At 41.2% G+C, this 24724-nt stretch overlaps 1 protein-coding gene across 1 annotated transcript in view; it reads right to left on the reverse strand.

The window, feature by feature from the left end:
* Positions 1 to 5453: 5453 nt before the first annotated feature.
* LOC124711232 (cholesterol transporter ABCA5-like) overlaps positions 5454 to 24724 on the reverse strand; it is a 359780-nt gene continuing 340509 nt past the window's right edge. Inside the window, exon 32 of the mRNA XM_047241193.1 lies at positions 5454 to 9069. Coding sequence (XP_047097149.1) covers positions 8969 to 9069 — 101 coding nt within the window. The 3' untranslated portion in view covers positions 5454 to 8968. The remainder of the gene's footprint in view (positions 9070 to 24724) is intronic.

A 24724-nucleotide genomic window follows, 5' to 3' on the forward strand; every position in this document is an offset into this window, starting at 1 on the left:
TTTCAGCATCTTTTTCCAGAATGGACCCATCTTGTCACAATTAAAAACTGGTTGCAGTGGGTAACCCTCAGAATCTAGAAGCATCTTGAAGTTGCTAACGAAGCTCTCTGTGCTGCCTCTGTGTCGGAGCTGGTTGCTTCATCGTGCCTCACAATGCTGTCGATGTTGGTTCCTCTGTTAAAGTTCTTGAACCACCATAGCTTTCCTTAAACCCTTCTTCAGCTACTGATGATCCTCGCATCTTTTTAATGAGGTTGGCAAAAATTGTCCTCACCTTCTTACAAATGATTTTCTCATTAATAGTGTTGCCTTGCAATGCTTTTTGTTTATCCATATAAGGAGCAAACTAGTGACATTGTTTCAAATACAGAACTGTGTTTAGATGCTCTTGTCACTCCCTTTAAAGCATCTATCTTCTGAATCTTATCCTTGTTCTTGAGGATAGTGCAAATAGTTGATGTAGACTGATCATATGTGCACGCTAAATCACCAAGACTCCCACCATGTTTGCGTTTTTCAGTGACTTTACATTTCATTTCTAAGGTCATTTTCTTTCTCTTATGGTTGTCTTCTTGCAGGTTTATCTTTGGGGCCACTGCACACAAAAAACACAATGTGAATCAAGTTTAGAAAATGTGTGATCACAATCTGCACTAAGATGGTATCAAAAATAATGCTAAACCCAGACATTGCTCATATGCCACTGTTGCAAAGGAGGATGTTCATATTGTTGAATGTTACCTCATGACACATGAACAGCTGGTGATGCCACACTAAATAATCGTCACTCACTATGTGAAACATCACTCTGTAAGGGAATCATTTTGTTACAATTTGTTTTGCTCGTTATGCGAATTGGGCATCATGGGATGTGCTCATTATGTGAGGTTCCATTGTATACAAAACAGTTCAACTTCATCATGTAATGTCCTGTTTTCATTCAATGTTTTAACAGAATCTAATGGTAGCATTATAATAGTTATTAATGGAATTAAAATTGTGGTCTTGATGGAACACTCTAAGATAAACCGGACAGAGATGGTGTGTGAGAATATTCTCATCTGTAACAGTGTGTGACGAAGGTGATACATATTTCTATTTTTTTATGATACAAGATTAATGAAATTTGCTTCATAAGCCCAAAGTTATTGTTCTTAGAAGTAGTAAGTACTGTGTCAGAGCCAGCCCCTCTTAATACTAATCTACCATAGATCACTCAGACAAAAAGCAATGCCAAATATTTGGGAGGAAGCACAGGTCATACTCATCTAAAGGGAAGGGTAGCAGAAGTGCTTTGCAAAACTAGTGTCCAATATCAGTGACATCCATTTTTTGCAGAGTCTTAGAACATATTCTGAGTTCAGACATAATACCCTCCTCCACGCCAGCCAGCATGGATTCTGGAACATCGATCACATGACAATCAATTTGTACTCTTCTCACATGCCATTCTGAAAGTCATGAATAAAAGCAGCAAGGTAGATGCAATATTTCTTGATTTTCTAAAACTATTTGACTCAGTACAACACCTACATTTACTATCAAAAGTACAATCAATGGGATTTGAGGCAAAATTTGTGAGTGGATTGAGGATTACTTGGTAGGCAGCATGAAGCATCTTTTATTGGATGGAGAGTCACTGACAGATATAGACGTAATTTGGGGTTTGCCGCAGTGAAGTGTAGTAGGATCTTTGCTGTTTACATTATATATTAATGACCTTGCAGACAATATTAGTAGTATGAAATTACAATGAAATCATTATGCTTAGCTGCATACAGGCATTGGTATACGTGAAAGGGGACATGTGGCTAAGAGAGTTTTACACAGAAAATGACATTGCAGTATGGATACTGTCAGCTGGTTATCAACTGAAAGATAACTTATAATATTTTCATTGCTATGGTCAAAATTTGTACCATTTTGGCATGTCCAGCAGTTTGTGAATGTTTGAATACTTTGCAGTTCTACTGAATGCAATTTTTTGTGTACAGTTTCTTCTGATTGGATGTCGATCATAGTGCAACTAATTCAAAGAAAGTTTCTGCAGAAAAAGCAAACCATCCAATCTGCCGTAGAGGAACAGTCAATCGTCGTAAATATTCCAATACTATGGTTCGGAGTTTTGTACTGTGGCATACCACAATTTTTACTAAGCCACTACACTGATCACTTCGTTGATTGGCACCAATATTCACAACTTACAATGCTATACATTTGTCAGATATTAGATTAGACATGTAATGTCCTAGTGACCACCAGTTTGTTTTTCTGTCCTTATTGTTTTGAGCTGTGCTGTTCACACAGGTGGTGAAGTTTCAGTAAAACAAGTGAGACCCTGCAGACTGGCTCCTTTTTGGTGTCTGATCAAAAGAATTTTTCAGTACTGCTTGTAGTGCACCTTTGAGTCTTGAATACAATTCTCTCCTCCTGGCACAACGTCTTTTGATCTAATATATTAGCCAATGGAAAGAGGGTTGACAGACAGAACCATAAGGCAGAAGAAATGAAAATATGGTAACCATTAATTAAGTTGATTGAGGAGCCAAGGAAAGTAACCCACTCGTCTTGGCGGACAAGGTTTACAAGAGGTGTTTATAGACTGGAAATTTTAATACTAATAGATGATGGGGAAAGAGTGGTTCCTTCCATGGAACAAGCAGATGCCTTTGGAAGATATTTTGACAAAAATATCATGAAGATCAGGCAGAAACAAAAGAACCGGAGAGATTAGAAGGGACAAAAGAAGAAGTTCCTGAGCCAGCATCAGATGAGATAAAAACCATCTTGGACAGCCTCAAAAACAATAATGTTCCAGGAGGTAGTGACATCAATGCCGAGTTGTTTCGGTACGGGGGGAAGCAGTAAGAGAAGATCTGAGACAGCTTATGGTCAAAATAAGGTCAGCAGAGGAGATCCCTGCAGACTGGAAAAAGGCAATGATATGCCCAATTTTTAAAAAAGGCAATGTCACAAAAGAGCATAATTATCAAGCAATCTCACTGCTGGAGATAGGATATAAAGTGTGCACCTCTCTAATACTAAGTCAACTAAAACCATTGCTTGGAGGGATTGTAGGCACATACCAGTGTGGATTTACCTCTGGACATTCAAACCACCAACCCCATATTCACACCGAGACAAATGATGGAGAAATTTTATGAATTTGATAAAAAAATTCCTATACTCATTGACTTCTGTCAGACATACGACAGCATTTCTTGGACATCCCTCCAGAAGACAATGCAGCAGTTCAGCATACCAGTGAAGCACGTTAGGGTGATTGCAGCTTGTTACAATGGATCAAGTAGCCAAGTACGCTTTGCAAATCAATTGTCAGCACTCTTTGTAGTTAAGAAGGGGTTGAGACAGGGATACCCTCTCTCACCAGTTCTGTTCAACATAGTGCTGGAAAAGCTGAGACATGCAACTGGCTGTAATAGGATGATTGTGGGTGAAATTCTGAATGATGTGACAGTAGCTGCCTCACAATTTATGCTAGAAGCGAGTAAACTAGGGTTACTGGTCAATGATGAGAAAATAAAGTATTTAGTAGTCTCTCATTGACAAAATGACATGGATGTATATAGATGGTTACAATTCTAAAAGAGTTGAAAAATTCAAGTACTTGGAGTCAGTATTGTCGAATAAAAGTGAGATAGACAAAGGAATTCAATAAATAATAACGAGTGCGAACCAGATGTACTACAGTTTAAACAACCTATACATGTTACGCATCACATCCCAGGAAAGCAACATACAGCTACACACGTTACTAGTACGACCAGTTGTAGTGTAGGTTTGTGAGACATGATCCAAGTACACAGATGATGGAAGGGTGCATTTGAGAGGAAAATTTTAAGGAAAATCTACGACATGGTACACAATTCAGAAAGTGTAAGATGAGAAAGAAGGCACAATGAAGATCTGTATTGGTGGTTTAAGAAAGCTGATATTGGAAGAGTGATTGCAAGAAGTAAGCTACTGTGTGCAGGACATATTCTACAAGCAGAGGTCACTCTCCCAAACAGAGTGTTTCTATGCCAGCCAATTGGCAGATTTCCAAGACATAATCTGCAAATGAGGTGGAGACCCTGAAAGAAACATTCAACAGCCAGCACTGAAGATGCCAGTGACAAAAGTAAATAGACAAATATACATGTTATTATAACTATTTTGTCATGATTTGTGGACTTGATGTGTTAATCATTTCATTATGTTCCACGTATGTCTTGTTTTTGTATATTTTTGTATTCTGCCATGAGCCCAAATAGCCTGTGTAGGAGCAATAAATGATGATGATGATGATGATGATGATGATGATGATGTGATGTGATGATAGCCTTTCTCTCACCTGTCACTATAACTCTCTCTTACCTGTTGTACAGAAAACCTAAATTCATAGTGTTGCAAGCACAATGACAGGAACAAACGGGGAATGATTAGATGAGACAGGAAATAAATAAATGGCTAAAATGAGATTTTAATCAAGGATGCTGTAATGATGTCACCAGGACTGAAATGAGGACAGGTGGAATTCAGCAAGATGAATCTAAAGGAGCTGAATTTGGGAAAGTCCTTATGGATACCTCTTGATAAAAACCGACATTGATAATGGAATATATGTAAATGACATCAGAAAACATGTACAACCACCTTGGGTGTGTAAATGGCTGCTGCTCATGACAGTGGTCAGTACTTGTTTGCTTAAGTCCAGCTGTCACAAAGATTTCAACCATGATTTATAGTTTTGTATTTGTAGTGGATCAGCCATAACTGCAACACATGTAGCGAGGAAAACTTTTAAAACATATATTTATAAAGAAGCCTCTCTGCATGAGTTTGAAGTATTAGAATCACTATTTTCTGTCATTTTTTCCCTCTACCATGTATTGTGTTTACACATGACTCAAGTCTTTTTAAATATAAGTGACTTTTTCATAAAATGTTAATGCTGTACAGTTTTTCTTTTATTTCAGTCCTGTAAGAGTGATATTCTCTTGTATTCTAATAATCAAAATTCAGCTTTGGTCCAAAAGTGTTTCTCCTAGCTTTCCATCAATATTTAAAAATATAAAAATCCTGCTTTGATAAGCACTCAACAGAAAAAAAATCTGATTAGTGTGTGTGTGTGTGTGTGTGTGTGTGTGTGTGTGTGTGTGTGTGAGAGAGAGAGAGAGAGAGAGAGAGAGAGAGAGAGAGAAAATTAATATTGTAGGTCACATGTTCATTCAGTACAAAAAAACTAATATTGTTCCATTATCTCTTTATTCTGTCCGCACAGACTTCCATGTAATCTAAGTGCTGTACGTGAAACAATAAACGCGGGCCCCTGTGATAATTTTCCTGGAAAGCTACTCTTATCCAAAGGCCAATGCTCATCGACTTTCACTTGAGAACTGGTGTAATGGGATTCAGGTACTTAATTTTGTAAGTTATTGAATACAGAACTATTTGTCTCCCAACAAGTCATTATTTGGTAACAGTTTACAGAGTAATCTCAATATATTCTAAGTAAATAACATGCATAATTTCACTTTACGTTGTGCTTAACTTTCACAGTTAGGATGTCTATTGAAAATGACTGATCTTGGCAGTGAGATTGTCCAAACAATGTGACACACTAACTGCACAACAGCAATAAAAAAATAATTTATGTACATTTAATGAAAATTATGCTTTGACAAAAAATCTTCATATGACATTCTAAACATTCTGTCCATTCTCTATGAATTTTTCACTTTACAATTTACACTGTTTATTAAATAACAAATATCATTAAATTTGAAATGCAGTCTTGTCTATTATAAACAGATTTCACCCTTAGCATAAATGTTGCTATAATTTTATTATTTTTCCCCTACAGAAGAAGAATATGTCTGTTGTTGACACTATGGCTATCATATATTAAAACAAGCAGCTGAAAATGACACTTGCACCAGACCAGCTGGCTTATTATAATATAAAACTAAAACATGAATAATTTCAAAATATTATTTCCACAAAATCTACTGAATACTGAATTGCAATATTTTAAGACTGAAATAAAGCAATAATTTGCAAGAAATTGCCTAGCTTGAGCTCTGCTGTTCCTTTTCACTATTTTATAACTTTTTAGAAATATTCTACATATGAAATGGCTTAATAATTGAGTGTCTAAATTGCTAGCATTTAGTTGGTCTGCTCTTAAATAATTACTGTAACAAAATTAATATCACATAACTGTTTATAATAGATACTCTTAGCTGAGCATGAGAAATGCATACTCTTTCAGGTAAATATTATACAAATGTTTCTATATTTAAGCAGCATTGATTGCAATAAAACTTTCAAAATAAAATTAACAAATTCTCTAGATTTTATCATAAATCTTTCTTTGTTTTCTTCACACAAATTTCCAAGAGATAGTAATGTGTGAATGATCAAAAGATGAATAAATAAATAAAATCTTAGATTTATCTGCCTCCCTCTAATGTAGTTATTCTTGGAGGAATACTAAAGTTTTGCTGATTTAATCCATCAAAATGCCACAAAACAGAACAAGACATTTCACGAAGCAAGATATTTCTAATTCAATGGCCAAGTCACTCCCAGCTTAAACACATTTACAAAAACCACACTACTATGTTGTAATTCTTTAAGAGACAGCATTCACGTAGATATCTCATTTGAGAGAAACTGAACATAAATTATTTTAATGTATAATACCAACAAGAATTTTGATACCATGTACATCAATTATGTACATTTTAAAATTCAAATTATGAATTCAAAAACTTATAATTTTATATCAGACTTCACAGTAGTTTATAAAAAAATGTGCTTTAAAGAACTGTCCCTCACTAAAATCAAAATATATAACAGATTTATTAAAACCACTATATTCGTATTGTGTAAATTTTTATAAAAAGTGTGCAATTGACAAACAGCTTTTAAAGTCGTTGTTTCCTGATTATAATAAATCATTTAAACAAAAGCAAGCAAGCTGAAGGCTACGGTTACAAATGAAGCATAAATGGTGGTGGCTGGCTGGCTGACTGAGTGGAGAGTACTTACACGGTAAAACAAAATATTGTGAATGATCTATGATTTCTTCAGATAATATTCACAAACTAACAATAATAACAGTCACAATAGTAAAGGATAAAATGCATAAATTTGTATCAATTAAATTTCAGCCACAATTGAAGAGTGTACTTTTGTCACAGACTCTTTCACATTATAAGTGGAATTTAAACTTAAAATGTAGAAATAATAAGATGAGAGAAGAGCACAAGGTGTAACAGCTGAGTTGTAATTAAGTTATTACTGTTATGTTTATTTTTATTTATTCATAGCTGCAGTGTCTACTTCATTTCCGATTGTTCAGAATTCACGGAACAAAACTTGAATCTACTTCTTTTGTATTTTCCATATATTTTTGAAAGAAAATGCATTTCCTTTAGGACAGAATTAAAATCCATGCTAAACAATTCAAAGGAATACTTTTTTCTGCTGTGCCCATATATTTTGGGGAACATTGCTTTTTATATGAAATGCTGAGCTGCAACAACCTAACTGTAAGATATGCATATTTCTTAAAAATAAATAAATAAATAAGTAAATAATAGCAAACTAAGATTCCTTTCATGAAAAATTCATTTTTATTACAGTGTGTTTACCAGTATAGTGAAATATGGTGGATGAAAATGGTAAACACTGCTTCATTATTTGTCATAGCCCATTTGCAAACACTTATTTAAAGCAGATAAAATGTGTTTCAAAATCACAGCCAAATGAAATGTATGATTATAATTGTAGCTCTCTTAAAGATTAAAAACAAGCTCCTTCTATATGGAACCCTATTCGTTGTGATGCTCACAAAGTACTTTTGGCAATGTTTTTAATCCATATGCCACTGACTTGTTCCATTACTTAAAATTACAAAATCCTTTTGCCATTAATGTATTGCATGCTAATAAAATTAAAAATACTGATTCTCCACAAAATCACAAATACAGTCTCATTTCAGTTTTAAGAAAATTACTTACAACAAAACAAGGGCAAATGTTTCTTGTGCCTTGCTGTACATCAAATAATGACAACTACATTACATTTTCTACAAGAAATACTAATGCTTTTTCATTCTTCTTTTAAGAGAATTTACGGCATTTACTTGGCCCTCTTGACAAATTTTTAGCACAAAGATGCTGAAAATTAAAATAATTTAAACAAATGTGCAACTCATACTCAGTTTTCAAACGAACAATGGAAGTGTTGATATATCTTTGGAAACAAGTTTTTTTATGTTCATAGCAAGCAATTTCCTTGTTACTCAAACTGCTATAAACACAATACACATATTTTCTCTTCCTGAAAATGACAACAACGTAAAGTTAATGTTTGTTCAGATAACCTATTTAATTCCAGCTGCATCCATTTAGCAACACAATTAGGTATAAGTTCTTAGCTCCAGTATCACAAATTTGACAAAAACACTGTCTCATAAATGATAACAACATAACATCACATCACATCACATAACACACGACATGACTCCTTCAGGCACATAGTCATAATTTTTGCACTGAGAGTCCAGATCTTAGAGCCTCCATAAGAAATTCTCCTTCATACCTTTTTATAGCAACATTTTGTATTCAGTTTCATCACCTTTCAAATCAGATTGTGGCACCAACACTTTAATAAAACAATGTCAAAAATATTTAGAACTGTCGATACAAATCTGACAATGAATTGTAAGGGGGACTCAGACTTCACATGCATATTGAAAAACAGCCTTCATCTTGTTGGATAGTGTAAATGATTCAATGGATTTTTTTTTAATTTCAACTTCTTGTATTTTTTTACCCTACCTAAAACGTTTTTGTTGTACTTCATAAATATTTACAGCCCTAAAATATGATAACAAACTATTTATCTTTTTTACACACGATGAAAGTAAGTCATCAACAAAAAATCTGGAGTTGCCTCAGTCACCATTCACTTCATCGTAGTGACCAAACTTCAGAAAAACTTGTTCCAATGTTGTCTGGCTGAAGCTGTATTCTTCTATATCAAGCTCCTGCTTCGCTGTAGAACCAAAGAAAATATTTAGTTTTTTTTATGGAACATTGTAAACTTCCAATGAATTACACATAATTATAAATTTCAAAATAGGTCCTGCACAAGCTTATGAATTAAATTAGTGACTATATTTGAAGTTCAGATCATAAACATCAGTAAAGAGTGACAGAATTTTCACCTGTTTCTGCTAGTCTCTACCCTTTGATTAAAACAACAGTATCAGTTCAAATAGGATGAAGAACATTAAAATAACGAGCTATACACAAAAAGAGCAATGTAATATCACATTCTACCTGTTGTACATATACTCAGATTGGGTTGTACGATCTCAACATGTATTACTTATGACCACGGTGGACAGAAACAAGGCTGAAGGGTGTGCTACTACGTATAGTTCCACCTCCATTACGAGAGCTGGGACATGGCGCATGAACCAAAGCATGAATTTGAATGCCTGCATGTGTTTGAGTCAGTTGTGATAAGTTATTTATTCTTTATTAATAAGGAAAATATGAAAAGAAAGATGAAAGGTACATCAGTGGGGTACTGTAACTTCAGCAATCCTGCTGATCGTTAAAGATAAGTTTTTGTTTCTGCTAATACATCTCACTTAGTGAAACTTGCCAACAACTGTTTCTTGGACAAAGAATTCATGTTTGAGACTGCATATTGAAATTGTTGAATCATTCACAAGGAAGTGATTTTAAAGTGGTGTTGAAATTATAGGACAATCATTCATTTGTGACAGGCAAACGAAAGAGCAAAACTGCTGCAAAGCTATACCCTCATTCAAACACAAAAGCTTTGCTTTGGTAACCCCACTGATTGTGCAAACAGAAGATATTGATATATGGAATGTGACACATCTGGTGAGGTCACCTGTGGTGGTAACAGTACAGATATCGCAGACCTATCACATGCGCTACTGTAGTAGGAAAACATAAGGCCACCGATCTTGGACCATCATGCAGTTGCTGTTATCTACCTTCATCTATACAAGTGAACTGTAATCACTATTGATGTTTACCTGTACCAACTCAGCTTTAATGTTGCATAGTGTTTCGTCTTATGAGGGCATCATACTGTGAAGCCTTAATGTAAATCTGCTTAATGTCACATGTACAATACATGTGCATAGTGAATTAGTTGAGCTTGGACTTACATAAATTTCAGTAAGAACTATCACATATTAATTTCTTTTTTGGCTTATATTAATTTCTCACTTGGCTCCTACTACATCTACATCTACATGACTACTCTGCAATTCACATTTAAGTGCTTGGCAGAGGGTTCATCAAACCACAATCATGCTATCTCTCTACCATTCCACTCCCGAACAGCGCGCGGGAAAAACGAACACCTAAACCTTTCTGTTCGAGCTCTGATTTCTCTTATTTTATTTTGATGATCATTCCTACCTATGTAGGTTGGGCTCAACAAAATATTTTCGCATTCGGAAGAGAAAGTTGGTGACTGAAATTTCGTAAATAGATCTCGCCGCGACGAAAAACGTCTTTGCTGTAATGACTTCCATCCCAATTCGCGTATCATATCTGCCACACTCTCTCCCCTATTACGTGATAATACAAAATGAGCTGCCCTTTTTTGCACCCTTTTGATGTCCTCTGTCAATCCCACCTAGTAAGGATCCCACACCATGCAGCAATATTCTAACACAGGACGAACGAGTGTAGTGTAAGCTGTCTCTTTAGTGGACTTGTTGCATCTTCTAAGTGTCCTGCCAATGAAACGCAACCTTTGGCTCGCCTTCCCCACAATATTATCTATGTGGTCTTTCCAACTGAAGTTGTTTGTAATTTTAACACCCAGGCACTTAGTTGAATTGACAGCCTTGAGAATTGTACTATTTATCGAGTAATCAAATTCCAACGGATTTCTTTTGGAACTCATGTGGATCACCTCACACTTTTCGTTATTTATCATCAACTGCCACCTGCCACACCATACAGCAATCTTTTCTAAATCACTTTGCAACCGATACTGGTCTTCGGATGACCTTACTAGACGGTAAATTACCGCATCATTTGCGAACAACCTAAGAGAACTGCTCAGATTGTCATGCAGGTCATTTATATAGATCAGGAGCAGCAGAGGTCCCAGGACGCTTCCCTGGGGAACACCTGATATCACTTCAGTTTTACTCGATGATTTGCTGTCTATTACTACAAACTGCGACCTTCCTGACAGGAAATCACGAATTCAGTCACACAACTGAGACGACTCCTACTACCCTTCTTAAACACTGGTGCGACCTGCGCAATTTTCCAATCTGTAGGCACAGATCTATCAGTGAGCGAGCAGTTGTATATGATTGCTAAGTAGGGAGCTATTATATCAGCGTAATCTGAGAGGAACCTAATCGGTATACAATCTGGACCTGAAGACTTGCCCGTATCAAGCGATTTGAGTTGCTTCGCAACCCCTAAGGTATCTACTTCTAAGAAACTCATACTAGCAGCTGTTCGTGTTTCAAATTCGGGAATATTCCATTCGTCTTCCCTGGTGAAGGAATTTCGGAAAACTGCGTTCAATAACTCCGCTTCAGCAGCACAGTCGTCAGTAACAGTACCATCGGCACTGTGCAGCGAAGGTATTGACTGCGTCTTGCCGCTTGTGTACTTTACATAAGACCAGAATTTCTTTGGATTTTCTACCAAATTTCGAGACAATGTTTCGTTGTGGAACCTATTAAAGGCATCTCGCATTGAAGTCTGTGCCAAATTTCACGTGCCTGTAAATTTTAGCCAATCTTCGGGATTTCGCGTTCTTCTGAACTTCGCATGCTTTTTCCGTTGCCTCTGCAACAGCGTTCGGACCCGTTCTGTGTACCACGGGGGGATCAATTCCATCTCTTACCAATTTATGAGGTATGAATCTCTCAATTGCTGTTGCTACTATATCTTTGAATTTGAGCCACATCTCGTCTACATTTGCATAGTCAGTTAGGAAGGAATGGAGATTGTCTCTTAGGAAGGCTTCTAGTGACACTTTATCCGCTTTCAACCAAGAACTATTTTTTTTTCTTTGTAGACTAGTAGGCAATTTTAATCTGTTACAGAAGTTTATTTGTGTTGAGTACATGTCTTTTGGGCATAAAATGAGGGTTACAACAACGGAAAAGAAAGTTTCCTAATTAACTGCTGGAAATCTATTACAGATTTTCAAAGTCAATAAGAGGTTGGTATTTTTAAATTGACTAAGCCCTACACATCAAAAAAGCGGGAAGACAGGTTTCCAACTGAGCCTGACAAAAGATTACTCATCTTCTGGAGATATCACACTAATACTGTGTACCATCATCATTAGCCTTGAGAATGGCCTTAATTCAGTGAGGAGAGTCCACAAGTTTCATCAGGTACGTTATATCCACATGAAGCCACTTACCAATCATCAGATCCAGTAGAGCTACCAAATTGTGTTCCACCTGCAGCTCCAAGCAGTCCCAGATATTTTCTTTGAGATTAGTATCAGCTGATTTAGCACAGACCAGACAAGGCATAACAGAGCACTTGACTGTGTATCAGACCAGGAACATATCTACATGACTTTTGTAGTCTTGGAAGGTGGCAGTGTCCACACTGTGCCTATTGTGAGCATGTAGAAGAATGGGCAACATTTTAATACTGAGAATGTTGAAATAAACATATAGGTCCACGTTCACAGTGAACTGAATTGAGGGACCAAGTCATGGATTGAACAGCATCCTCAAACATCACAGAACCACTAGAAGCTTGAACTATGCTCTCCACACACCGGTAGATAAATGCCTCATTGACTCGTTAGTGCAAGAAAAGAGGCAAAACTGTCTCTCTCTGAACCATACTACAGGCCTCCAGTCAGCTACTGCCTTGTTTCTGTGCAATTGAGACACATGGCCTTTTGCAAGCTGCCCACCTCCATATGTCTATTGCATGTAATGCCCGTGGCAATGTTCACATGGAAACTGGTTGAATTGGACCTACATTAACTGACTGCAACAATTACTGTTGGGATTGAAACCAATTGTCAATGACGGGATGTGACACCTGTCTCCATTTCTTGTCAGTTAGGATCTTTTTATGACGACTTTAATTATGCAGCATTACATAGTTGAAAGTGGCATACTACTCATTCTGGATACATTGTAGAATCTGCATAGATGAATCAACAAACTGGATAAGTTTGATTAGTGTATGCTCATGAGCATGCCCAAGCATGATAGCTCCTGTTGTTTGTGTAGGGTGTAAAATGTCATTCTTATCAACAGCTTTACAATTACCCATGAGATGGAGAGAGTTAAAATATTTTACCAATCAGAGCAGCCACCGGAAAGCAAGTAAGGAAAGGTGGCTGGCTGATCAGGAATATAAACTAAGACAAAAAAATTTCAAATCGTGAATGAATTATCCAAATTGAACCCATTGCAACTTACCAAACGAAAGCGTTGGTACATTGATAGAAACAATAACAACAACAAACACAAACACACGTGGAATGAGGGAAAGATTCCACGTGGGAAAAATACATCTAAAAACAAAAATGATGTAACTTACCAAATGAAAGCGTTGGTATGTTGATAGAGACACCAAGAAACACAAACACACACACAAAATTCAAGCTTTCGCAACCTAAGGTTGCTTCATCTGGAAAGAGGGAAGGAGAGGGAGAGATGAAAGGATGTGGGTTTTAAGGGAGAGGGTAAGGAGTCATTCCAAACCTGGGAGCGGAAAGACTTACCTTGGGGGGAGAGAAGGACAGGTATACACCAGCACGCACGCCCACGTGTGTGTGCGCGTGTGTGTGCGCGCATGTGGGCGCGCGCGCGAGTGTATAGCTGTCCTTTTCTCCCCCTAAGTTAAGTCTTTCCGCTCCCGGGATTGGAATGACTCCTTACCCTCTCCCTTAAAACCCACATCCTTTCATCTCTCCTTTCCTCTTTCCTGTATATATATATATATATATATATATAAAAAAAACAAAGATGTGGTGACTTACCGAATGAAGGCGCTGGCAGGTCGATAGACACACAAACAAACACAAACATACACACAAAATTCAAGCTTTCGCAACAAACTGTTGCCTCATCAGGAAAGAGGGAAGGAGAGGGAAAGACGAAAGGAAGTGGGTTTTAAGGGAGAGGTTAAGGAGTCATTCCAATCCCGGGAGCGGAAAGACTTACCTTAGGGGGAAAAAAGGACAGGTATACACTCGCACACACACACACATATCCATCCACACATACAGACACAAGCAGGCATATTTAAAGACAAAGAGTTTGGGCAGAGATGTCAGTCGAGGCGGAGGTGTAGAGGCAAAGAAGTTGTTGAAAGACAGGTGCGGTATGAGTGGCGGCAACTTGAAATTAGCGGAGATTGAGGCCTGGCGGATAACGAGAAGAGAGGATATACTGAAGGGCAAGTTCCCATCTCCGGAGTTCGGATAGGTTGGTGTTGGTGGGAAGTATCCAGATAACCCGGACGGTGTAACACTGTGCCAAGATGTGCTGGCTGTGCACCAAGGCATGTTTAGCCACAGGGTGATCCTCATTACCAACAAACACTGTCTGCCTGTGTCCATTCATGCGAATGGACAGTTTGTTGCTGGTCATTACCACATAGAATGCATCACAGTGTAGGCAGGTCAGTTGGTAAATCACGTGGGTGCTTTCACACGTGGCTCTGCCTTTGATCGTGTACACCTTCCGGGTTACAGGACTGGAGTAGGTGGTGGTGGGAGGGTGCATGGAACAGGTTTTGCACCGGGGGCGGTTACAAGCCAGAGGGTAGGGAAGGTGGTTTGGGGATTTCATAGGGATGAACTAACAGGTTACGAAGGTTAGGTGGACGGCGGAAAGACACTCTTGGCGGAGTGGGGAGGATCTCATGAAGGATGGATCTCATTTCAGGGCAGGATTTGAGGAAGTCGTATCCCTGCTGGAGAGCCACATTCAGAGTCTGGTCCAGTCCCGGAAAGTATCCTGTCACAAGTGGGGCACTTTTGTGGTTCTTCTGTGGGTGATTCTGGGTTTGAGGGGATGAGGAAGTGGCTCTGGTTATTTGCTTCTGTACCAGGTCGGGAGGGTAGTTGTGGGATGCAAAAGCTGTTGTCAGGTTGTTGGTGTAATGATTCAGGGATTCCAGACTGGAGCAGATTCGTTTACCACGAAGTCCTAGGCTGTAGGGAAGGGACCGTTTGATGTGGAATGGGTGGCAGCTGTCATAATGGAGGTACTGTTGCTTGTTGGTGGGTTTGATGTGGACGGACGTGTGAAGTTGGCCATTGGACAGGTGGAGGTCAACGTCAAGGAAAGTGGCATGGGATTTGGAGTAGGACCAGGTGAATCTGATGGAACCAAAGGAGTTGAGGTTGGAGAGGAAATTCTGGAGTTCTTCTTCACTGTGAGTCCAGATCATGAAGAGGTCATCAATAAATCTGTACCAAACTTTGGGTTGGCAGACCTGGGTAACCAAGAAGGCTTCCTCTAAGCGACCCATGAATAGGTTGGCGTACGAGGGGGCCATCCTGGTACCCATGGCTGTTCCCTTTAATTGTTGGTATGTCTGGCCTTCAAAAGTGAAGAAGTTGTGGGTCAGGATGAAGCTGGCTAAGGTAATGAGGAAAGAGGTTTTAGGTAGAGTGGCAGGTGATCGGCGTGAAAGGAAATGCTCCATCACAGCAAGGCCCTGGACGTGCGGAATATTTGTGTATAAGGAAGTGGCATCAATGGTTACAAGGATGGTTTCCGGGGGTAACAGATTCAGTAAGGATTCCAGGCGTTCAAGGAAGTGGTTGGTGTCTTTGATGAAGGATGGGAGACTGCATGTAATGGGTTGAAGGTGTTGATCTACGTAGGCAGAGATACGTTCTGTGTGGGCTTGGTAACCAGCTACAATGGGGCGGCCGGGATGATTGGGTTTGTGGATTTTAGGAAGAAGGTAGAAGGTAGGGGTGCGGGGTGTCGGTGGGGTCAGGAGGTTGATGGAATCAGGTGAAAGGTTTTGCAGGTGGCCTAAGGTTCTGAAGATTCCTTGAAGCTCCGCCTGGACATCGGGAATGGGATTACCTTGGCAAACTTTGTATGTGGTGTTGTCTGAAAGCTGACGCAGTCCCTCAGCCACATACTCCCGACGATCAAGTACCACGGTCGTGGAACCCTTGTCCGCCGGAAGAATGACGATGGATCGGTCAGCCTTCAGATCACGGATAGCCTGGGCTTCAGCAGTGGTGATGTTGGGTGTAGGATTAAGGTTTTTTAAGAAGGATTGAGATGCAAGGCTGGAAGTGAGAAATTCCTGGAAGGTTTGGAGAGGGTGATTTTGAGGAAGAGGAGGTGGGTCCCGCTGTGACGGAGGACGGAACTGTTCCAGGCAGGGTTCAATTTGGATGGTGTCTTGGGGAGTTGGATCATTAGGAGTAGGATTAGGATCATTTTTCTTCGTGGCAAACTGATATTTCAAGCAGAGAGTACGAGTGTAGGACAGTAAATCTTTGACGAGGGCTGTTTGGTTGAATCTGGGAGTGGGGCTGAAGGTGAGGCCTTTGGATAGGACAGAGGTTTCGGATTGGGAGAGAGGTTTGGAGGAAAGGTTAACTATTGAATTAGGGTGTTGTGGTTCCAGATTGTGTTGATCGGAATTTTGAGGTTTTGGAGGGAGTGGAGCTGGAAGTGGGAGATTGAGTAGATGGGAGAGACTGGGTTTGTGTGCAATGAGAGGAGGTTGAGGATTGCTGGAAAGGTTGTGAAGGGTGACTGAGTTGCCTTTCCGGAGGTGGGAAACCAGGAGATTGGATAGTTTTTTTGAGGTGAAAGGTGGCATGCTGTTCTAATTTACGGCTGGCCTGTAGGAGGATGCTCTGAACAGCCGGTGTGGATGTGGGAGAGGAAAGATTAAGGATAGGAGTTGACGGGTGTGTTCATTGGCTGAGTTGATGTGTAGGTGAAGGATTAGGCGGGTGAGGGCAATGGATTGTTCGGTTTGGAACTGGTATAGGGACTGATCGAAGGAAGGGTTGCAGCCAGAGATGGGAACTTTAAGTGTGAGGCCTTTGGGGGTAATGCCAAATGTCAGACAAGCCTGAGAAAATAGAATATGGGAGCGTAATCTGGCTAGGGCGAAGGCATGTTTGCGGAGGGAATGTAAATAAAACTTAATGGGGTCGTTGTGGGGGTGTTGTGAGGGTGACATGGTATTACAAGGTGGAAAGTGTAACATGAGGTGAAATGAAAATGAAAATAAAAATATATGGGGAGAGATAAAGGTGAACCGGAAAGTAACTGGAGATCTGGAATGAAAAAAGGCGAAAAGGTGTTGGTTACAGCTGGGCTATGTTGGACTTGGGTTGGTGGACAACGATGTGCATAAAGGTTAGGTGGTTGTGTTGCTGCCAAAACACGTTAAAGGACGGAGAAATTCGGGAAAATTTCGAAAAAACTGCGTGTAGTATATTAAAAGGAGTGGTTTTGTGGTGGCAGATTATGAAAATGAGGCTAACAATTGTCTGACGAAGAAATAATGACGTTAAAACCTGTGGGAAGCGGCTAAAAATTATAAGTGATGTGGGAAAAACGGAAATGGAAATAAAGCGAAAGTTATTAGAACTGGCCGAAATGGTTGTTTAAATGGTGAAGGAACTGTTTGTGAACTGGAAAAGGTGGATATTATAGCGGCGGTAGTGCTGAAAGCGGCAAAAAAGTTTTTTTGGTTATGGTTTGGAAGTGGATTACGTATTATTGAGTATATATAGGCGGGATAAAATGGTATAGCAGATTACGGTAAAAAGGAGAAGGTGAATACAAAGTGAAACTACTGGCAAACACAGAAAGAGGAAAATAAGACGACAGAAAAGATTTCGAAATGCAACAGTGACAATAACAAACGTAATTGTTGGATTCAAATTTCTCACTTCCAGCCTTGCATCTCAATCCTTCTTAAAAAAATCTTAATCCTACACCCAACATCACCACTGCTGAAGCCCAGGCTATCCGTGATCTGAAGGCTGACCGATCCATCGTCATTCTTCCGGTGGACAAGGGTTCCACGACCGTGGTACTTGATCGTCGGGAGTATGTGGCTGAGGGACTGCGTCAGCTTTCAGACAACACCACATACAAAGTTTGCCAAGGTAACCCCATTCCCGATGTCCAGGCGGAGCTTCAAGGAATCCTCAGAACCTTAGGCCCCCTGCAAAATGTGGAGCAGTTGTCTTGTGACAGCCAGAGCGAGAGCACCAGCAGCAGCGAGTACTGTTTGTATAAAGCGTTTATTTTGCATTTTGTTTACGACCTTCCACTAAGGAAGGGATTCTATTTGTGTTTATCTGCTCTGCATAGTAACTAACAGTTCTTGATAAAACTTTACGTAGTTTTCGTGTTAGATTTCTTAGTGTTTTCTTGATCGTTTAGAACAGAAAGCGCCCTAAAACCGTCTTTTGTTTGTTTCGCGGCCGTTAGCCACTAGTCACTTGAATCAGCAGTTGTCTTGTGACAGCCAGAGCGAGAGCACCAGCAGCAGCGAGTACTGTTTGTATAAAGCGTTTTTGTACTTATTTGCTGCGCTTAGCTTTTAAATAGTTTTTCTGGGAAAACCTAGCGTAGTTTTCGCGTCTCGTATTTCAGTGAGTGTTTCTTGATTATCAGAGTAGCTCATCAGAAGATTATCTTGGGAATTTGTCACCGTATAGAGTAGGGTAAACATAGTCATGTGTAGGGACTGTGGTTGTTGTGAGCGGACGCAAGGAGAATTGGCCACTCTTCGGGGGCAGGTGGAGGCTTCGTCTGTTAGGCTCATCGAGCTCGAGGCGCAGGCGTCGGCTCGTAGTGGCGTTGGGGCAACTGTGGTGAGACCTATGCCTACTTCGGTGGCCTTGGAATCACATGGAACCCCTGATGTCGCTGCGTCTTCCGGCAGTGAGCATCTTACCGGTCAGCCATCACTCCAGGGTGAATGGCGGACAGTGGTGGGCTTGCGCGTGCCTGGCCGAAAGGCGAAGGTGGGATCTGGCTGCGTGGCAGCTGTCTTACCCCTTTCCAACAGGTACGAGGTGCTTCCTAGTGGTGATGACATCGTTTCCGAGCCACCACAGGATGCCTCGCCTGTTGGGCCAGTGGCCGATTCTCCGGCAAGGTCCCGACAGTCACAGAGGGCGGGCCTATCAGTTATAGGGAGCTCCAACGTTAGGCGGGTTATGGAGCCCCTCAGGAAAATAGCGGGTAGGTCGGGGAAGAATGCCAGTGTGCACTCGGTGTGCTTGCCTGGGGGGTCTCGTCCGTAATGTGGAGGAGGCCCTTCCGGCAGCTATTGAACGCACTGGGTGTGACCGGCTGCAGATAGTAGCACATGTCGGAACGAATAACGCCTGCCGCTTGGGTTTTGAGGCCATCCTTGGTTCCTTCCGGCGGCTGGCTGATTTGGTGAAGACAACCAGCATCCCACGCGGAGTGCAAGCTGAGCTTAATATCTGCAGCATAGTGCCCAGAGTCGATCGCGGTCCTCTGGTTTGGAGCCGTGTGGAGGGTCTAAACCAGAGGCTCAGACGACTCTGCGACTATAATGGTTGCAAATTCATCGACCTCCGTTATTGGGTGGAGAACTGTAGGGCCCCCCTAGACAGGTCAGGCGTGCACTACACACCGGAAGCAGCTACTAGGGTAGCAGAGTACGTGTGGCGTGCACACGGGGGTTTTTTAGGTTAGAGGGACCCCCCCTTGGGCGAAACGATAAAATACCTGACGGCTTACCAGAGAGGACATTATCATCGTTGATAAAGAACGTCCGTCCTCAGAGACCAAAAACAGGAAAAGTTAACGTAATATTGGTAAACTGCAGGAGTATCCAGGGCAAGGTTCCTGAATTAGTATCTCTTATTGAAGGAAATAGGGCGCATATAGTATTAGGAACGGAAAGTTGGTTAAAACCGGAAGTGAACAGTAACAAAATCCTAGACAAAGAATGGAATATATACCGCAAGGATAGGATAAACGCCAATGGTGGAGGAGTATTTATAGCAGTAAAGAATTCAATAATATCCAGTGAAGTTATTAGCGAATGCGAATGTGAAATAATCTGGGTTAAGTTAAGTATCAAAGGTGGGTCAGATATGATAGTCGGATGCTTCTATAGACCACCTGCATCAGCAACCGTAGTAGTTGAGCGCCTCAGAGAGAACCTGCAGAACGTCGTGAAGAAGTTTCGTGATCATACTATTGTAATAGGGGGAGACTTCAATCTACCAGGTATAGAATGGGATAGTCACACAATCAGAACTGGAGCCAGGGACAGAGACTCTTGTGACATTATCCTGACTGCCTTGTCCGAGAATTACTTCGAGCAGATAGTTAGAGAACCAACTCGTGAAGCTAACATTTTAGACCTCATAGCAACAAATAGACCGGAACTTTTCGACTCCGTGAATGTAGAAGAGGGTATCAGTGATCATAAGTCAGTGGTTGCATCAATGACTACAAGTGTAATAAGAAATGCCAAGAAAGGAAGGAAAATACATTTGCTTAACAAGAGTGATAGGGCACAAATCGCAGAATATCTGAGTGACCACCATCAAACGTTCATTTCTGAGGAAGAGGATGTGGAACAAAAATGGAAAAAATTCAGAAACATCGTCCAGTACGCCTTAGATAAGTTCGTACCGACTAAGGTCCAAAGCGAGGGGAAAGATCCACCATGGTATAACAATCATGTACGAAAGGTACTACGGAAACAAAGAAAGCTTCATCATAGGTTTAAGAGTAGTCGAATCATAGCTGATAAGGAAAAGCTGAACGAAGCGAAAAAGAGCGTAAAGAGAGCAATGAGAGAAGCATTCAACGAATTCGAACATAAAACATTGGCAAACAATCTAAACAAGAACCCTAAAAAGTTTTGGTCATATGTAAAATCGGTAAGCGGATCTAAATCCCCTATTCAGTCACTCGTTGACCACGATGGCACCGAAACAGAGGACGACCGAAGAAAGGCAGAAATACTGAATTCAGTGTTCCGAAACTGTTTCACTGCGGAAAATCGTAACACGGTCCCTGACTTCAGCTGTCGCACGGACGCCAAAATGGAAAATATTGAAATAAACGATATCGGAATTGAAAAACAACTGCTATCACTTAGTAGCGGAAAAGCATCCGGACCAGACGAGATACCCTTAAGATTCTACAGTGATTATGCTAAAGAACTTGCCCCCTTTCTATCAGCAATTTATCGTAGATCGCTGGAAGAACGTAAAGTACCTAGCGACTGGAAGAAAGCGCAGGTCGTTCCCATTTTCAAGAAGGGTCATAAATCAGATGCGAATAATTATAGGCCTATTTCGCTTACGTCAATCTGTTGTAGAATAATGGAACATGTTTTGTGTTCTCGTATTATGACGTTCTTAGATAATACAAATCTCCTTCATCATAACCAACATGGATTCCGCAAACAGAGATCATGTGAAACTCAGCTCGCCCTATTTGCCCAAGAAATTCACAGTGCCGTAGACACTGGCGAGCAGATTGATGCCGTATTCCTGGACTTCAGGAAGGCATTTGATACGGTTCCGCACTTACGTTTAGTGAAAAAAATACGAGCTTACAGAATATCGGACCAGGTTTGTGATTGGATTCAGGATTTCCTAGAAGAAAGAACACAACATGTCATTCTTAACGGTTCAAAATCTGCAGATGTAGAGGTAATTTCGGGAGTACTGCAGGGAAGCGTGATAGGACCTTTATTGTTTACAATATACATAAATGACTTAGTTGACAACATCGGTAGCTCCGTGAGGCTATTTGCAGATGACACGGTTGTCTACAAGAAAGTAGCAACATCAGAAGACTCGTACGTACTCCAGGAGGACCTGCAGAGGATTAATGCATGGTGCGACAGCTGGCAGCTTTCCCTAAACGTAGATAAATGTAATATAATGCGCATACATAGGGGCAGAAATCCATTCCAGTACGATTATGCCATAGGTGGTAAATCATTGGAAGCGGTAACGACCGTAAAATACTTAGGAGTTACTATCCGGAGCGATCTGAAGTGGAATGATCACATAAAACAAATAGTGGGAAAAGCAGGCGCCAGGTTGAGATTCATAGGAAGAATTCTAAGAAAATGTGACTCATCAACGAAAGAAGTAGCTTACAAAACGCTTGTTCGTCCGATTCTTCAGTATTGCTCATCAGTATGGGACCCTTACCAGGTTGGATTAATAGAAGAGATAGACATGATCCAGCGAAAAGCAGCGCGATTCGTCATGGGGACATTTAGTCAGCGCGAGAGCGTTACGGAGATACTGAACAAGCTCCAGTGGCAGACACTTCAAGAAAGGCGTTACGCAATACGGAGAGGTTTATTATCGAAATTACGAGAGAGCACATTCCGGGAAGAGATGGGCAACATATTACTACCGCCCACATATATCTCGCGTAATGATCACAATGAAAAGATCCGAGAAATTAGAGCAAATACGGAGACTTACAAGCAGTCGTTCTTCCCACGCACAATTCGTGAATGGAACAGGGAAGGGGGGATCAGATAGTGGTACAATAAGTACCCTCCGCCACACACCGTAAGGTGGCTCGCGGAGTATAGGAAAAAAAAAAACCCTTTCATCTGACTCCATCAACCTCCTGACCCCACCGACACCCCGCACCCCTACCTTCTACCTTCTTCCTAAAATCCACAAACCCAATCATCCCGGCCGCCCCATTGTAGCTGGTTACCAAGCCCCCACAGAACGTATCTCTGCCTACGTAGATCAACACCTTCAACCCATTACATGCAGTCTCCCATCCTTCATCAAAGACACCAACCACTTCCTTGAACGCCTGGAATCCTTACTGAATCTGTTACCCCCGGAAACCATCCTTGTAACCATTGATGCCACTTCCTTATACACAAATATTCCGCACGTCCAGGGCCTCGCTGCGATGGAGCATTTCCTTTCACGCCGATCTCCTGCCACCCTACCTAAAACCTCTTTCCTCATTACCTTAGCCAGCTTCATCCTGACCCACAACTTCTTCACTTTTGAAGGCCAGACATACCAACAATTAAAGGGAACAGCCATGGGTACCAGGATGGCCCCCTCGTACGCCAACCTGTTCATGGGTCACTTAGAGGAAGCCTTCTTGGTTACCCAGGTCTGCCAACCCAAAGCTTGGTGCAGATTTATTGATGACATCTTCATGATGTGGACTCACAGTGAAGAAGAACTCCAGAATTTCCTCTCCAACCTCAACTCCTTTGGTTCCATCAGATTCACCTGGTCCTACTCCAAATCCCATGCCACTTTCCTTGACGTTGACCTCCACCTGTCCAATGGCCAACTTCACACGTCCGTCCACATCAAACCCACCAACAAGCAACAGTACCTCCATTATGACAGCTGCCACCCATTCCACATCAAACGGTCCCTTCCCTACAGCCGAGGTCTTCGTAGCAAACGAATCTGCTCCAGTCCGGAATCCCTGAATCATTACACCAACAACTTGACAACAGCTTTCGCATCCCACAACTACCCTCCCGACCTGGTACAGAAGCAAATAACCAGAGCCACTTCCTCATCCCCTCAAACCCAGAATCCCCCACAGAAGAACCACAAAAGTGCCCCACTTGTGACAGGATACTTTCCGGGACTGGACCAGACTCTGAATGTGGCTCTCCAGCAGGGATACGACTTCCTCAAATCCTGCCCTGAAATGAGATCCATCCTCCCCACTCCACCAAGAGTGTCTTTCCGCCGTCCACCTAACCTTCGTAACCTGTTAGTTCATCCCTATGAAATCCCCAAACCACCTTCCCTACCCTCTGGCTTGTAACCGCCCCCGGTGCAAAACCTGTCCCATGCACCCTCCCACCACCACCTACTCCAGTCCTGTAACCCGGAAGGTGTACACGATCAAAGGCAGAGCCACGTGTGAAAGCACCCACGTGATTTACCAACTGACCTGCCTACACTGTGATGCATTCTATGTGGTAATGACCAGCAACAAACTGTCCATTCGCATGAATGGACACAGGCAGACAGTGTTTGTAGGTAATGAGGATCACCCTGTGGCTAAACATGCCTTGGTGCACAGCCAGCACATCTTGGCACAGTGTTACACCGTCCGGGTTATCTGGATACTTCCCACCAACACCAACCTATCCGAACTCCGGAGATGGGAACTTGCCCTTCAGTATATCCTCTCTTCTCGTTATCCGCCAGGCCTCAATCTCCGCTAATTTCAAGTTGCCGCCACTCATACCTCACCTGTCTTTCAACAACTTCTTTGCCTCTACACCTCCGCCTCGACTGACATCTCTGCCCAAACTCTTTGTCTTTAAATATGTCTGCTTGTGTCTGTATGTGTGGATGGATATGTGTGTGTGTGCGCAAGTGTATACCTGTCCTTTTTTCCCCCTAAGGTAAGTCTTTCCGCTCCCGGGATTGGAATGACTCCTTACCCTCTCCCTTAAAACCCACTTCCTTTTGTCTTTCCCTCTCCTTCCCTCTTTCCTGATGAGGCAACAGTTTGTTGCGAAAGCTTGAATTTTGTGTGTATGTTTGTGTTTGTTTGTGTGTCTATCGACCTGCCAGCGCCTTCGTTCGGTAAGTCACCTCAACTTTGTTTTTATATATAATTTTTCCCACGTGGAATGTTTCCTTCTATATATACACAGGGTGTTAC

The sequence above is a fragment of the Schistocerca piceifrons genome, chromosome 8, assembly GCF_021461385.2.
Source record: "Schistocerca piceifrons isolate TAMUIC-IGC-003096 chromosome 8, iqSchPice1.1, whole genome shotgun sequence".
Classification (NCBI taxonomy): domain Eukaryota; kingdom Metazoa; phylum Arthropoda; class Insecta; order Orthoptera; family Acrididae; genus Schistocerca; species Schistocerca piceifrons.